At 39.2% G+C, this 13,544-nt stretch overlaps 1 protein-coding gene across 1 annotated transcript in view; it reads right to left on the reverse strand.

Annotated features, from left to right (window-relative positions):
- COL15A1 (collagen type XV alpha 1 chain) overlaps positions 1 to 13,544 on the reverse strand; it is a 165,774-nt gene that overhangs the window by 24,918 nt on the left and 127,312 nt on the right. Inside the window, exons 24-31 of the mRNA XM_075705876.1 lie at positions 12,124 to 12,159; positions 10,496 to 10,558; positions 8,375 to 8,452; positions 8,220 to 8,255; positions 4,203 to 4,256; positions 4,063 to 4,122; positions 1,916 to 1,984; positions 1,498 to 1,539 (exon numbers count right to left, since the gene is read on the reverse strand). Coding sequence (XP_075561991.1) covers positions 1,498 to 1,539; positions 1,916 to 1,984; positions 4,063 to 4,122; positions 4,203 to 4,256; positions 8,220 to 8,255; positions 8,375 to 8,452; positions 10,496 to 10,558; positions 12,124 to 12,159 — 438 coding nt within the window. The remainder of the gene's footprint in view (positions 1 to 1,497; positions 1,540 to 1,915; positions 1,985 to 4,062; positions 4,123 to 4,202; positions 4,257 to 8,219; positions 8,256 to 8,374; positions 8,453 to 10,495; positions 10,559 to 12,123; positions 12,160 to 13,544) is intronic.

The raw sequence follows: 13,544 nt of genomic DNA on the forward strand, positions 1-13,544 counted from the left end.
TATTCACCTACATAATAGGTGCTCAGATGCACGAAGAGTTGTTTATAAGTACAGGTTTCTATTACTTGTGCACATAAAAGTTACTGCTATTATTCACTGACTGTAACCTTCTTGAAAAGTGACTTTTTGTTTTTATCTGAAATTCAGCTAAAATAGGCTTGTATTGTTTGAATCATTCCACAGAGAATCATAGGAGAGTTGAGGTTGGAAGGCATCTCTGGAGATTGTCTAGCCCAAAGCAGGATCGACCACATCAGGTTACTCAGGGCCTTTTCCAGTCATGTTTCAGAGGTGAGGCTGACTAATCCATATGTGATTATGGACATATGTGATTAGCATACAAGCATGTTATATGGTGGGAATGGGAAGATTTAAGGGAGGAATTCAAAGAGGTAAAAAGATGGTGCCTGGAGGTGGTAGGCCAAAACTGTAGAAATGTCAAATTACCATACAGTAATGGCTATTTATCATTAATTTACATAGAGATCCATAAGCAGGGGTACATCTTTCTTCAGCAATAAGGGTAGGGTGATGATGAGTATCAATACATCTTAGTATAGTGTAAGTCAAGAGCTGCATCTCTAAAATAAGTGAAAAAGAACTGGAATGGAAATTGGAGGAGGGGGCACAATACTATTTTGAGCTGTGCTGTCTAACAGAAAAGTAGAACAGCCATACTGTACACCACACTATTCAGGGGAGGACTGTGGCTCTCAAGGACAGAATCCTTTCCAAGTACCTAACCCACAGCTTAATAGTACAATATTGCCCTAGGGAAAGTACTTCCAGGACTGAACTCTGTTCATTGTAGGATGTAATTTCCATGATTCATTAAACAAAAATTGCATCAGGGTGTTCTGAAAATAAACCCCCCATCTCCTTCCTTTTGACACTATGTGTGAAATTGCAGGTCCTTTGAAGGTAATGGGGGCTTTGTCATTGCCTTTGTAAAGCAGGGGCTTCACCTGCTGTTCTTGAGATAATAAATGTTTATATGTGAATAGACTGAATTTGAGGGTCAAATAAAGATCTTTCTTTTCTGATTCATCTTTCATGCCACAATAAAATACATAACAAGACTTATTTTGGACAGGGAAATTAAAAACAGCTAAAAACATTACAACATGGAGACAATATTTATATATACAACTGAAAAATGTATGTACATATATGTATAAATGTTCAGCTCCCCAAAGCAACTCTTAAACTATGGAAACATGGGCTTTGAAAGGCATTAAAAATTTTAGGACAACCAAGTAATCAAAGTGCTTTAAGCAAAAGGTTCTAGTGTTTCTAGTTCTGATATATATTTTATATATGGCTAATTTTGGGTGTCTAGGCACTTGAAAATCTGTTATCTTGAAGATTAGGTAAAACACATCTCTAGTGCAAAGCAGACGGCAGGGGGAGAAAAGCTGCAAAGCTGCTGTGGCTGCTTTGGTTACGTACTGTCATGGCCATGCATTTTGCTAACAGCAGATTCTGTGTGTGACTTACTGGCATTTTGCAATGAGGTCTGGGAGAGACTGGGAAAACTGTCTATTGAAAACAGCAAGGGAAATTATTTTAATGAACGTAGGTATAATACAGCAGATAACACACCAAAGAGATCTAATAGACATGACAGGACAAAGCCTGGAAACAAAAATCAGCACCTCCCGAGCAGAGAGCCCAGCTTGCTGCCTGGGAGCTCTCACAGGTCTGTCAGCAGGTCCCACTCTGTGTGTTGGGGGCAAAACTCTTACGTGACAGTGGCTCTGGTTAAAAGATTTTTTCCTGTGCACACAAGCAAGGTCACCCACTGTAAACTGTGTTGCCTGAAACAAGTTTTGACGTTTCCCTTTGCAAACCGTTTCTAGAGCAGCACGTTCCTGCTACAGAGAGAGACCAGCAACTGATCCCCAGTTGCACTTACTCCTTTGATATAAACTATACGTCCTGGAGGTCCAGGCGGTCCTGGGGGTCCAGGCAAGCCAGGAGGGCCCTGGTAAAAGGAAGTGAAAGAAGGAAGATATTAGACAGATCTTTTCATATGCAATACAACTGAGCCTACAGAAAGAAGGCCAAGGGGCTCAGAGGGCCCCATTTAACCAAGAAGTTTTGTGTTAAATTGTTTGAGGGGAGGCTGAGCATTCAGTTACAGGGACCAATGTGTCAGGTGAATTTTAATACTTAAGCTAAAGCACTCTGTGGAGATCAAAATGGTCTAAGATTGTTGTTTCCAGGGGAAAAAAAACCCCAAATCCTAAACTGGAAACCCCAAAGCACTGAAAATTGAAACTAAATTAAAGGCAGTGGATCTCTCATCCAAGGAAAATTAGGTATCTGAGACTGGTCTGGGATCCTCAAGACTGCTGAAAGTCATATACATTCCAGTGCCAGTCAGATAACTACATGGTAATTAGCACCTTCAAGGAACCCTGCTATACTGGAGGCGTGACGGCCCTTTACAAGAAAATATGCCAACTCTTTACTGTGTCATTTAAAAACCTGTCACCACGCCTTGTCCATCTTTCCCTCTACATCAGTGCAAGATTATGTGAGGTGACACATATCATCTCATCAATATTAGAGACCCATTAGATTTTATCTTCCCTGAGCACTCCAGGAAGGACTATTAGTACATGTAGCCTGTTTTGTTTCCTTGTTTGCTTTAATCTCCCAGCCTGATGTACTTCATCTAGTTATACTTGCTTCGATAGTTTTTGTTTGGTTAAGGCAGACAATCCAGCAAGTGAACCTTGACACTGTTTGAATATATGGAGGAATGGAAAATCTACTTTAATATTTTCTGCTGGTGACTAGTCATATTTTCTGTTATTTTCTTCCAATTAGAATTTGTCTAATTTTTCTGGTTTCACCTTCCAGCAACTAAATTTCTATTTACACCTTCCTCTAGAGGTGTAAGCAACCTTTAGTACCAGGTCTTTTCTTTCTGTGAAGATACTTAGATACTTACCTATTCTCAGTCTCCTTGTTAGTCAGATAAAGCAATATCACCATCTCACTTGTATTTATTGTCCAGACAGACAACATACTTGTGTTTTGAAGTTTGTGAGCTGTATATTTTTTTTTCTTTTAAACAAAGTAGAACCAGAGGACGCATACAACAGAATTCAATTACAAAGAGTGTTCTACTGAAATATAGGGAGGTTGACTAGATCACCTCTTCTGGTGCCTAGATGATCCCTACCTTATGATTTCTATGCTAAAACAGTAAAATATCTTTGTCTTCTTTTTTCAGCATATCTCTGATGCAGATGAAATATTATTAGCTGCTGCTGTGGTATGGGTACCAATTTTTCTAGCAGAGATTGCCCCATGACATCAGAACAACCACACAAATTATTCTGCTATTGTGAAACTTACTGCTTATGCTCTGCAGAGTTTATTGTTGTGTAGCCCAGTCTCCATGTTTGCCATGAGACCGCTTGTATGAAGCCTTTTCATAAGACCAGACTTGCAGCATCAGGACCTTGGTTCATCGCTTGTGATTCCATAATTACAGGTTGTAGGTGGGCATGGATATGCTGTCATCTATGCAGTGGTCATTATTCTGGATATGTGTACGTGGCAACCAAAGCAGGTAGTAGGTATTAGCAAGTATCTCCTTGTTAGTAGAGCAGATGCCACTTCACTATGATATCCTCAAGTGCTGTTTGTACCTCTGCTAGATAGCTAAGAGCCTATGGCACTATCTTCACACCATGAGGGGTCATACTGATGGCCTGGATCAGGAAGTCTTTGAAATGTGGAAAGAATTGGCAATCCCAGATAATTTGCTATTTGAACCAGCTATGCTAACAGTGAATTGCACATATAACTGTTACACCTGGGAGCTGATACAACTATGTATATCTGCAAGAATTGTCCAGATGGACCCAGAAGCTAACTTTTCAATGTTTGTTACCAGATAGGAAAAGTAGCAGAAACATATAATTATTTTTAGATCATTTTGGGTTTTTAGTCCTGTCATCATTTTAAAGGAATTCATATAAATCAGACTTGACTTAAGATTTTAACAGGATTTTTTTCAACTAATTGCAATATGTAAGAACTTACATTAAATGCTTCGCCTCGATCACCTTTCACACCTCTCAGCCCATTCAGTCCTGGGCGGCCCTGAAATAAGGAGAAATAGTGTAGTATGTGTCAGAAGCAAGCTCCTCTATCTTTATTCCGCTTGAGAACATAATACATACTGGACGTCCTGGGAAACCAAGTTCTCCTTTAGGTCCAATAGGTCCTATTGGTCCCTGGACAAAAAAGAAAATGTGATTATGGAGAATATATGGAACACATCTTTGACATATATTTGATTATTTAGAATAAGAGGCATAGTTTTATATTTGCGTTAAAAATCAGTCTGTGATTGTCTGCAGAGAACGCACAGAATGTCCTCTCTACTCGCTCTGCTGAGTGATCTTCAAAGCTGAAGCCTGCATATAACAGTCAGCTCTGGCTTGGAAAAGACTGTTTATCTGAAATGAAGCCTGAATTCTCAGCCATTTGTAGGGTGTGCAATTCAAAACTGAGTCACCATGTATCAAAGGAAAATTAAATGTATCAATCAGTAGAAAAAAGGCAGTTAGTGGTGTATGCTTTGTGTATCTCCTTTCTATTTACTTTTTTAAAAAATTTTTTTTGAGCCAGGCCCTATAAGGAAGTGTCGGTGGATCAGCCTGAGAATTCATATAGTGCCAGGCTTCTACATGCCTTTTGCCAGCCTGGGCATGTAGATTTATGGGGCTGACAGTTGAAACAGAACAGATCCTTCTTTAAACAGGGGTGGCTGACCCATCAGGCCTCACAAATTGATACAAGTGACTGCAAAAAGAAAGGGCAAGCAGGCTGCCTGGGAAAAGTGGTCCAAGACTATGCATGATCTATGATCGGGCCTTTGCAAGCATGCAACTTCTAGGAAGCCAGCAAGTGATCAACAAAAAGCAGTAAACCTGAGGATGCCACAAACTTTCATCTGCTGTCAGCTTCCTGAAACTCAGCAAAACCACAAGGGTCTAGACAATCTCTTTACATATGTATCAACATTTCTGGTTTAATTTCCTGTTTTTTCAGTCTGATGAAATGCTAAGAGATGCGCCTCCTTGCATTATTGGTTAAATAATCTCTGTCTATAGATAATCAAGCTGAAATTCGTGGATTAATTGCTGTAATTTTTATCATGCCAAAACTGAAGACTAGATTAGAAAGGAAATTCAGAAATGGTTAACGTGAACATATTGACTCATAACATCACCATTGTAATCAGAGTTTGAAGCTCACTAATGGCAGCTGAAACTGTTCGAAGATGATAGGACCTTTATTAAACTTCTATTAATTTCCTGTTTGAAGGTAATTTCTGCCCATATGATCAAAGCTAATGCCTGTGTCTAAAGCAGGCAATAGATTGCTGGTGGACTCTGGCAGATGTGAACTTCAATATTGTGCCCCCAAGCTTTCAAAATGATCCAACACACCCTTCCATGCTACCATATCCAATAATGGGGTTTGAAAAAAAGAAAATCCAAAATGTTGTGGGGCATTTTTCTATCTCACTTTCCAGTATTTGAGCCTTTAAAGAATATGCAAATCTGAGCTTTACTGAGCAACGAAGATGATTAGAAACAGACTTTTTTATTAGTTTAAATAAAGAGAAGTGTCTGGATCTCATGTTTAACTGGGACTTTAAATAAACATCAGCAATGTGAGAGTTGACCATGCTGGAGCCACCTCTACTATTTCCTCTGTCAAAGTGCCAGCGCACCCCTGACAGATGTTAGTGACTCCCTGAGACAGAAACCAGCAGTCACAGCTAGAAGTGAAAGGAGGAAGTGAGGAAGCCACAGGAGACTGCTTACCAGAAAAAGAAATTTCATTTACAACAGCAGAGAGTTGATCTGGGCAGACTGACACTGTGATTCTTAATAAGGGTTCCTGTTCAGTAATGTGCAGTGGTCTGCTTCACTGACAGTGAACACCATAATCGAGCAGGTAAAAGATTCTCATATCCCCTGTGGCAGGAGGTTGGATTCAGTCTGTCTCTTCTGCTTTTGCTAATAACAGTACTAACTTCCTGACTATCCCTAGCTCTCGTTTGCCAAACCATTACTTCTCTGTATCTCTTTATGCTCCAAGGTCATGTGATCCTCTCTTCTGTCCAGCTGAAGTCTCAAAAAGGAAGGGAGCAATGTGTAGGGATTTTTTTTTTTTTTTTAAATTCTGGAAACTTGTGTATTAGTTCATTGTGCCCTAATAGCACAGAGGAACAATCAGAGCCCCCAGATACCTCAAAGCTGTTCTTGGGCCAGAGTCTTAATTTGTGCAAAGTGGAACAGAACCATCGTAATGAAAACTAGTAAATTATGTCACAGAGGCTCTGGCCCAGCACTCTGAAGTCCGTATATTTTTGCTGCACAAGACTCCCACTGACTATAAAGGGATTTTTTCCGATGGGACAACACCAAAACGAATCACCCCCATTAACAGTGATGATCAAACTAGAGTTCTGCACTAAGAAGAGGAACTGGCTCAGCAAAGTTTTGAGACAAGTTCTGTGTGCCAAAGTTTCCTGCAGCGTAATCATTCACACCAGTGCAGGCAAAAACTACCTCTGAATGGCCTTGTCTGCATGCTAAACTGTATGAAGCATCTCGTGGCAGTGCAAAAGGAGAGGTAAACACAGAGTTTGGGGCTGATAAAAAAAAAGGACATTTCCTGAAGGGTGCACAACAATAGGATGAGAAGCAATGAACACAACCTAGAACATGAGAAATTCCAAATAAATATAAGGAAAAACTTTTTTTACCCAGAAGGTTGTCAGATACTGGAATGTGATGCCCAGGGAGGCTGTGGAAACTCTATCCCAAGAGATGTTGAAAGCTCGACTGGACAAGTCCTTGAGCTAAATAGACCTACTCTGGGCGGTGGTGTGCACTAGATGATCTCTGAAGTTCACTGCTATTCTAAATTATTCTATGATTCTATGTTGAGGTGAAAGGATAGACTCCTCTTGCAGTCATACAAGGAGGAGAAAAGGAACTACCCTTCTGGTAAGTTAGGATAGCCCCCTCAAGGTATTCTGGTACCCAGTAATTAAGCAAGCAGTTACTCAGCACACCCACTTAGCCCCTTTTAAAGACCACAGAAACTTATGGCAAAATCTCCTACACACCTTGGAGTGCAGAAATGACAATACCTACTAACATTCACTTAGGCACAACAGAAACCAGGCTACATCAAAAGCAGAAGCAAAGAAACATTCAATATCCTTGATCTTTTGAATACTAGACTAGAAGAAATTAATTCCTGTTCTAACACTACTAAGTCCGGGCAACTGTTCTTATTTTATAACTAATTTCTCGTGCTTTCATACAACGTTCTGTGTCCAATCAAAAACATCAGGCCAAATACCTGAAAGAAGGCCTCTAAATGCTGATTTTGGTAAATGGTCTGACTCTAGGGCCTGATTTGCAGCTTCCTCAGAATCCAAGGCAGTTGCAAATTATTGACACTGACAGAAACTGAGCCTGATGTAGTGAGTTGTATTAATGTAAATCATAGAAACAGAAAAATTGAGATTGGAAGGGACCTTTAGAGGTCATCTAGTACAAGCTCTTGCTCAAAGCAAGACAAACTTCCAAGTTAGGTCGTGCCGCTCAGCACCTTGTTCCACAATCCACCATCTCTCTGAGCACCTATTTCTGTGTTTAACCACTTTTACTGTGATTTTTTTTCTTTATATCTAATTGGAATTTCCCTTGCTGGAACTTGTGATCATTAGCACTTGTCTTTTTCCTGTTCATCTCTGAGAAGGACCTGACTTTGTCTGGTCTATAGTTCCCTTTCAGGCAGTGGTAGGGAGCAGTTAGAGTTCCTCTCAGCCTTTTCTTTTCAGGGCTAAACAAACCCAGTTCACTCAGAGTCATAAGTTATGCAAGTTTCTAGCTCTGATGATATTTCACTGTCTGTTTGGATAGTAACAGATACATTTGTGCTACCAGAATTTAAATTCTGAATCAAGTCAGTAGTTTACACCACCACATATGTAAGAACCACATTCTTTTCTGAAGGACATTGATCACCCTGAAGCATGAATACTCCTTATCATCCCTACTCAGACAGAATGAAAAGCTAAACCAAACTACCTTTACATTTACTATTATCTGTGAAACCAAAGCAAAATAAAAAAAAGAATCCACTCATCTTTGGAAATGTCTTACCATTGGTCCCACTGGTCCCACAACTCCAGCTTCACCCTGTTAAGGACAGACACACATAGAGCAATGACAAGAAGAACTCCTGCAGTATCTAGCAGAGGTGGCTGTTAACAAGGCCACCAAACATTCTGGAGGAACACAACACAGTATTAGCTCACCTTCTCCCCTTTTCTTCCTAATAATTCAGTTAAAGATCCATCAGCAGCAATGATAGCTCCTGGTTCTCCCTTTTCACCCTGAAATTATCGAAGTAATTTTATACTGTTTACAAAGCAGTTTTCAATGAACCAGAAGGAGTCAAAGCAGCATTGCTGTTTGAAGCATGACAGATTAGTCATGCTGTGATATTATACATAAAATTATATCAGTCTGAGTAGGGTGAAGCTTGGTTCTGGGGGGAGAAAAGCACTGATCTTTCTTAAAACATAATAAAGTACACTAAAAATATCCTGCTCCTGTAAATCTCCCTGAGGTGAATAAGTACTTATTTTTTATAAAAGACTTTTAACTGCTCTCAATAGAGTAACTATGTGAAACATTCTGTGTTCAGAAGAGATCTCTGCCAAAGGCAGACAGGGTATTGGTGTCTTCTTGTGTACCATCACTTTAGATACTGGTCAGGAAATCCTGCTGGAAATGTAAAAGTGTCTTGATTTTACTATCAGGAAAAAAAAAATCGTTCTCTCTATATGCCTGGCATGATGCAGCCTCATTATCTTTAATGAAGACCAATTCCCAGCATTGAAATTATGACCCTCTGCATTCCACTTCTTCAAAGGGTAATTCCATTGAATGACATCACCACAACCATGAATTATCATTGCCCGGTGCCAGAGCATGGTTCCCACTCTGGATCTTTCAGCTGTAACTTTCCTCCTCCTAGCTCAGGCAGCTTGGTATAATAGCTTTCCCAAGACCTCTAATGGAAAAAATCTGACTTGAAACTAATAATTGCATTGCTGATTAAAATGACAGTCCATGTTATAGCACTTCAACTGAGCAGGAAGTGCTATAACTCAGTTCCTCTTGCAGGTTCTTAAATCTTTGGAGTCTTTGAAGTCTTCCTGAGGATACTTTGGAGTCTCCCTAAGGCTTGGCTTCACTGACTTTATCTTCTATGAGATTTTATGGACCTGAGGTTGCAGCAGTAGCATCTCATGATCCTTAAAGCAAAATGCTCCTAGGAGTCTCTGCAGCTTCATTGTGGTTCCCAACTTCATCACTCTTGAGCATAACCTGGTGTTCACGCCTCAGAAACAGCCTCAGAAAGATCACTATGTCATTGGTGGGTACAAAATATAATGGCTTCAAAGTTTTGAGTTGCTTCCAGTGAGGACAGCAGAAGTCAACCCCTCCCCCCACACCCCCAAACAAGAAACCCCCCCAAACCCAAACCAAAAACCACCCAACTGGTTTTAAGGTTGAACTTGATCATTTTATGCAGTCCATAAAAGAACAGGAATCCTTACGACAAAAGGGGACTGGTATTCGTGGCCTGAAATGTTTCCTTCTGAGCAATGAAGATGCTGTTCATCTACAATCCCATTTCAAACCATAATTAACCATTTCCAAGCCTTCCTATTACTTGTGAGAAAGTGAGGTCAGCTACTTACAAAGAATAAGCAGAAAGTGTTTTTCTTTTTCTTTTTGTTATCCCGAGATTATAATAACTTAGATGTTCCTCTCCCCTGCTTCCTGCAGGTGGATGAGAAGGGGAAGCAAAACAGAACAACAGCTGCAATATTTACAAAATAGCAGTCACTCAGTCCTTAGTCACCTCTCAGCAGTGCTACAAAATAAACACTGTTGTGCAGAAATAAGACAAAAGATCCTAAGGAGAGAGCTACCCAAGTCTTATACTTTCTTTGGGAATGGAAAACTGCAGTCTTCATTCTGTAGGCAAAGCCCTCTGTGCCAAAGGAGGAGGAAAAGGTTAATCTTTTTTTATTTGGCCTCTCAGTTAGGATCCCAGGGTGTCAGCACAATCAGCTTTCAAGAAGAAGTCACCTCATGTTTAATGTTTATGCAAACTTACTCTGATAAGTACATATTGCACTGCAGAATTTCAACACTGGGGCAGGAACATTAGCTCTCAGTAGTATTATATCAAGGTATTTTGTTCAGCACACTTTCAATTTCCACTTAGTAAATTTTTCACTTGAACTTATTAACATCCAAATCCCTAGTAAAATTAGAATCATTAAACTTTTAATGTCACTAAGTATTTGTCATCTAACACATTTTGCAGCATGTACTTTTCACTATGCATTTTCTCTTACCTGTTGTCCTTTGGGTCCTTGTGATCCAGGCAAACCAGTATCACCCTTTGGTCCCCGAGGGCCCTAAGCAAAAACAAGCTCATAAATCCATGGTGAGATCTGCTAAGAATATGGAGCTAGGGCATTTTACTAAATGTAATTTTAAATAACTGGAAAACTTAAGCTTGTGTCACTCTGGTTGCAATCTAAGAACTCTTAGAAGACTAAACTGCTGCCTGAATCAAAGTAGTCCCTAAACCAAATATCAGGGAGAATACAGTAAAAAGGACAAAAGAAAGAAACCCTGTGATGTTTATCACAGTGTAGATATGATAATTCACAAAGAGAAATATGCAACATTAATAAGAGTGGAAATTCAGCCTACAATTCTCTATTTCCTCCCTACTCTATTCTCTCTCCCTCCATGATCATTCAGCCAGACTGATTTTCAACAGAATTTCTGAAGCTATACTTTTAACAGTACTTAAAAAAAATATTTTTGTCTGAAACAGAGATTATATATTTGAAAATGAGATAATTTCCGTAACTGTTCTGGTAAAAGTGTTCCACTCAGATCACATTTTGTTTTACAATCTTATACGTGCATTCAGAAGCATTTGGTTTACCAAGAACTACATTCAAGTCTACATGATTTCTGCATTAGTGAAGAGGTAAAGAAAAAAACCTGAGGTAAGAACAAGAATGGTATTTTCATGTCTGTAGAAATTCTGTAAATGACAGAGAGACTAAGAATTCATTATATCACTTTCTATATGTTATCAGCTCTTTTTCAAATGAGAAGTATTTTTAAGGAGTTTTTTTCTCCCTTTCTTTGGCTTCCTGTGCAGCCCACAATACTCAGGACTTAGTAAACAACCTTCTGTAGAATTCTGGGCAATTTGCCAGCATTTTGTCAACATCATTTGTCAAATTTCCCAGTTTTCTCCTTAGTTATTCTCAGGCAATAGACAAAGGATCCTGAGGCCATATGTATGCATCTGAACTGTAAAACAATCATAGCAAGGGAAAATAATTCTATCACATTATATAGAATATAAATATAATAGTATAAACAATACTATATGAAGTCACAAGCCAGATAATGTTTATATGGTGTGGCAGTCTGAGCACAGTAGGTATGTAGCATAGTATGAGGCACCTTTTGATATTATGGTTGTACAATGCTTCCATGGTGGCACTGGTATGTTATTATAAAAAATAACAAATGTTTCCTACAGGATGAAATAAAAAGGGTACACCTTGCAGGGCTTTACTGTACTCTGTAGTGGTGACAAAAAAAGCCTAAAGAATGATACAATTACATGTACATATGCAGATAACTTTTAGAAGTCCATTTGTTTCTCCTAAGTGGCATAAGTCTTTTCCTTAGGTCATAATTTTTCATCAGAGTCAATTACATTTAGATTTAAACTGCAGAACTGATTCTGAGATAAGCAGAAATACAAAATGTGCATATCACAGTATACTTCATTTCCGGCAGAGTTAATTTCTACCATAGCTGTTGATTCCATAAAGTTTCCCATATGAAAATTTATCAGACTTTGTATGAATTCTGTACAATATAAATTTTAAAAATATTAAACTATATTGAAAAATACTTACTTAAATCCAAGGAACATAATACTTACAGGAAATCCTGGTAGACCAGGCTTGCCATCTGGTCCCTGCAAAATGCAAAAAACTCATCCCCTTGCAAACACATATTACAGACTTGCAAAACAGAGTATGCATTTTCCATATATTGCATAATCTGTGAATATTAACTGTTCTGAAACTGGATTAAGAACTTCATTCAGCCAGCGGTAGAGTTGTGAACACTCCACAACACCCTATGCCTCTAACTTTTTCTGGGACATTGGCATTTACTTTCCAAAACTGAAGGGACAGAGATCCAGGAAAGGCTGAAGAAAGGTGACATTTTCCACATATGAAAGGCATGCAACCATAATTCAGCCTCCTTTGAATCTTTTCCAGATTCCAGCACAGCCATCACAGTAGCACTCCCACCTTTGCCATTTTGCTCCTTCTATCTGTGGACAGAAAATAGAGTGCATAACAGGCTGTGAATAGAAACATGGGTTTGGATTTGTACTGGGCATATTTATGGTTTCCCCGCTGTGATATCTGCAGAGAGACACTTTAGTTCTAGTTCAGATCACCTGGATGTGTATTACCCGAGCCACTATGAGACTACACCTCTTTCCTGACTAGGGTGAGCTTGGAGACTGAGGTTTGAAGACCTTTCTAATTGCAGCTGTGCTTCGAGCTACAGGACCTACTTCTTTCTGTTGGGACTGTAACTTTAACAACTATTACAAACCAATACATTTCTGCTGGGCTCATGAGCCCACTTGTCTATGTTATTTTGAGAACCTGTCATCTAAGGCTTGAACAGCAACTACTTGCAGTAACAGAGCTCACACAAGAGGTCCCATCCAATCCTGGCATCCTATTTGTCTGGGGATTAGGAGAATCAAGTCTTTAGGAAACACATCAAAATACTCTTCCATGAAAGCTGTTTTACCATAAGCACAGCTGGATGCAGCCACAATAATACGATGTTGCCTTACCATGTGACAGGTGGAAAAGAGGCATGTTAGGCTAACAGATAAAGGTTACAAGCTGTTATTGGAGCTAATGCCCTTCTTCCCAGTTCACTGACAAAGTTAGTAAATATTTGTTTTGGGACAGTTGTATTAATAAGATACACGTTTTTTTCATATATAGACTCCACAGCCTGGAAAAGGTAGATTTCTCTTTGGATCCAGTCCTAGGAATTTGAAATCATTAACAAGAAGCATTCAGAATTTCAAATATTTGACTGAACTATTTTGCAGCTATACTCCTAGCTGCAAAACAGAACCTGAAATTTCACATCTGTTTTCTCTCATGAAATTTCCAACTTTTCATCCACAGCTATAATTGCTGTGAGACTAAACTCATACGCAGGGGCCTAGCATTCCTAGTTGCAGTCTCAAGCAGAACTGAGCAAAATACTTTACCCCAACATTTTATGACTTGAAAAACAACAGAAAAAAATGGAAGAAAT

Source organism: Pelecanus crispus, chromosome 2, assembly GCF_030463565.1.
Source record: "Pelecanus crispus isolate bPelCri1 chromosome 2, bPelCri1.pri, whole genome shotgun sequence".
NCBI lineage: Eukaryota > Metazoa > Chordata > Aves > Pelecaniformes > Pelecanidae > Pelecanus > Pelecanus crispus.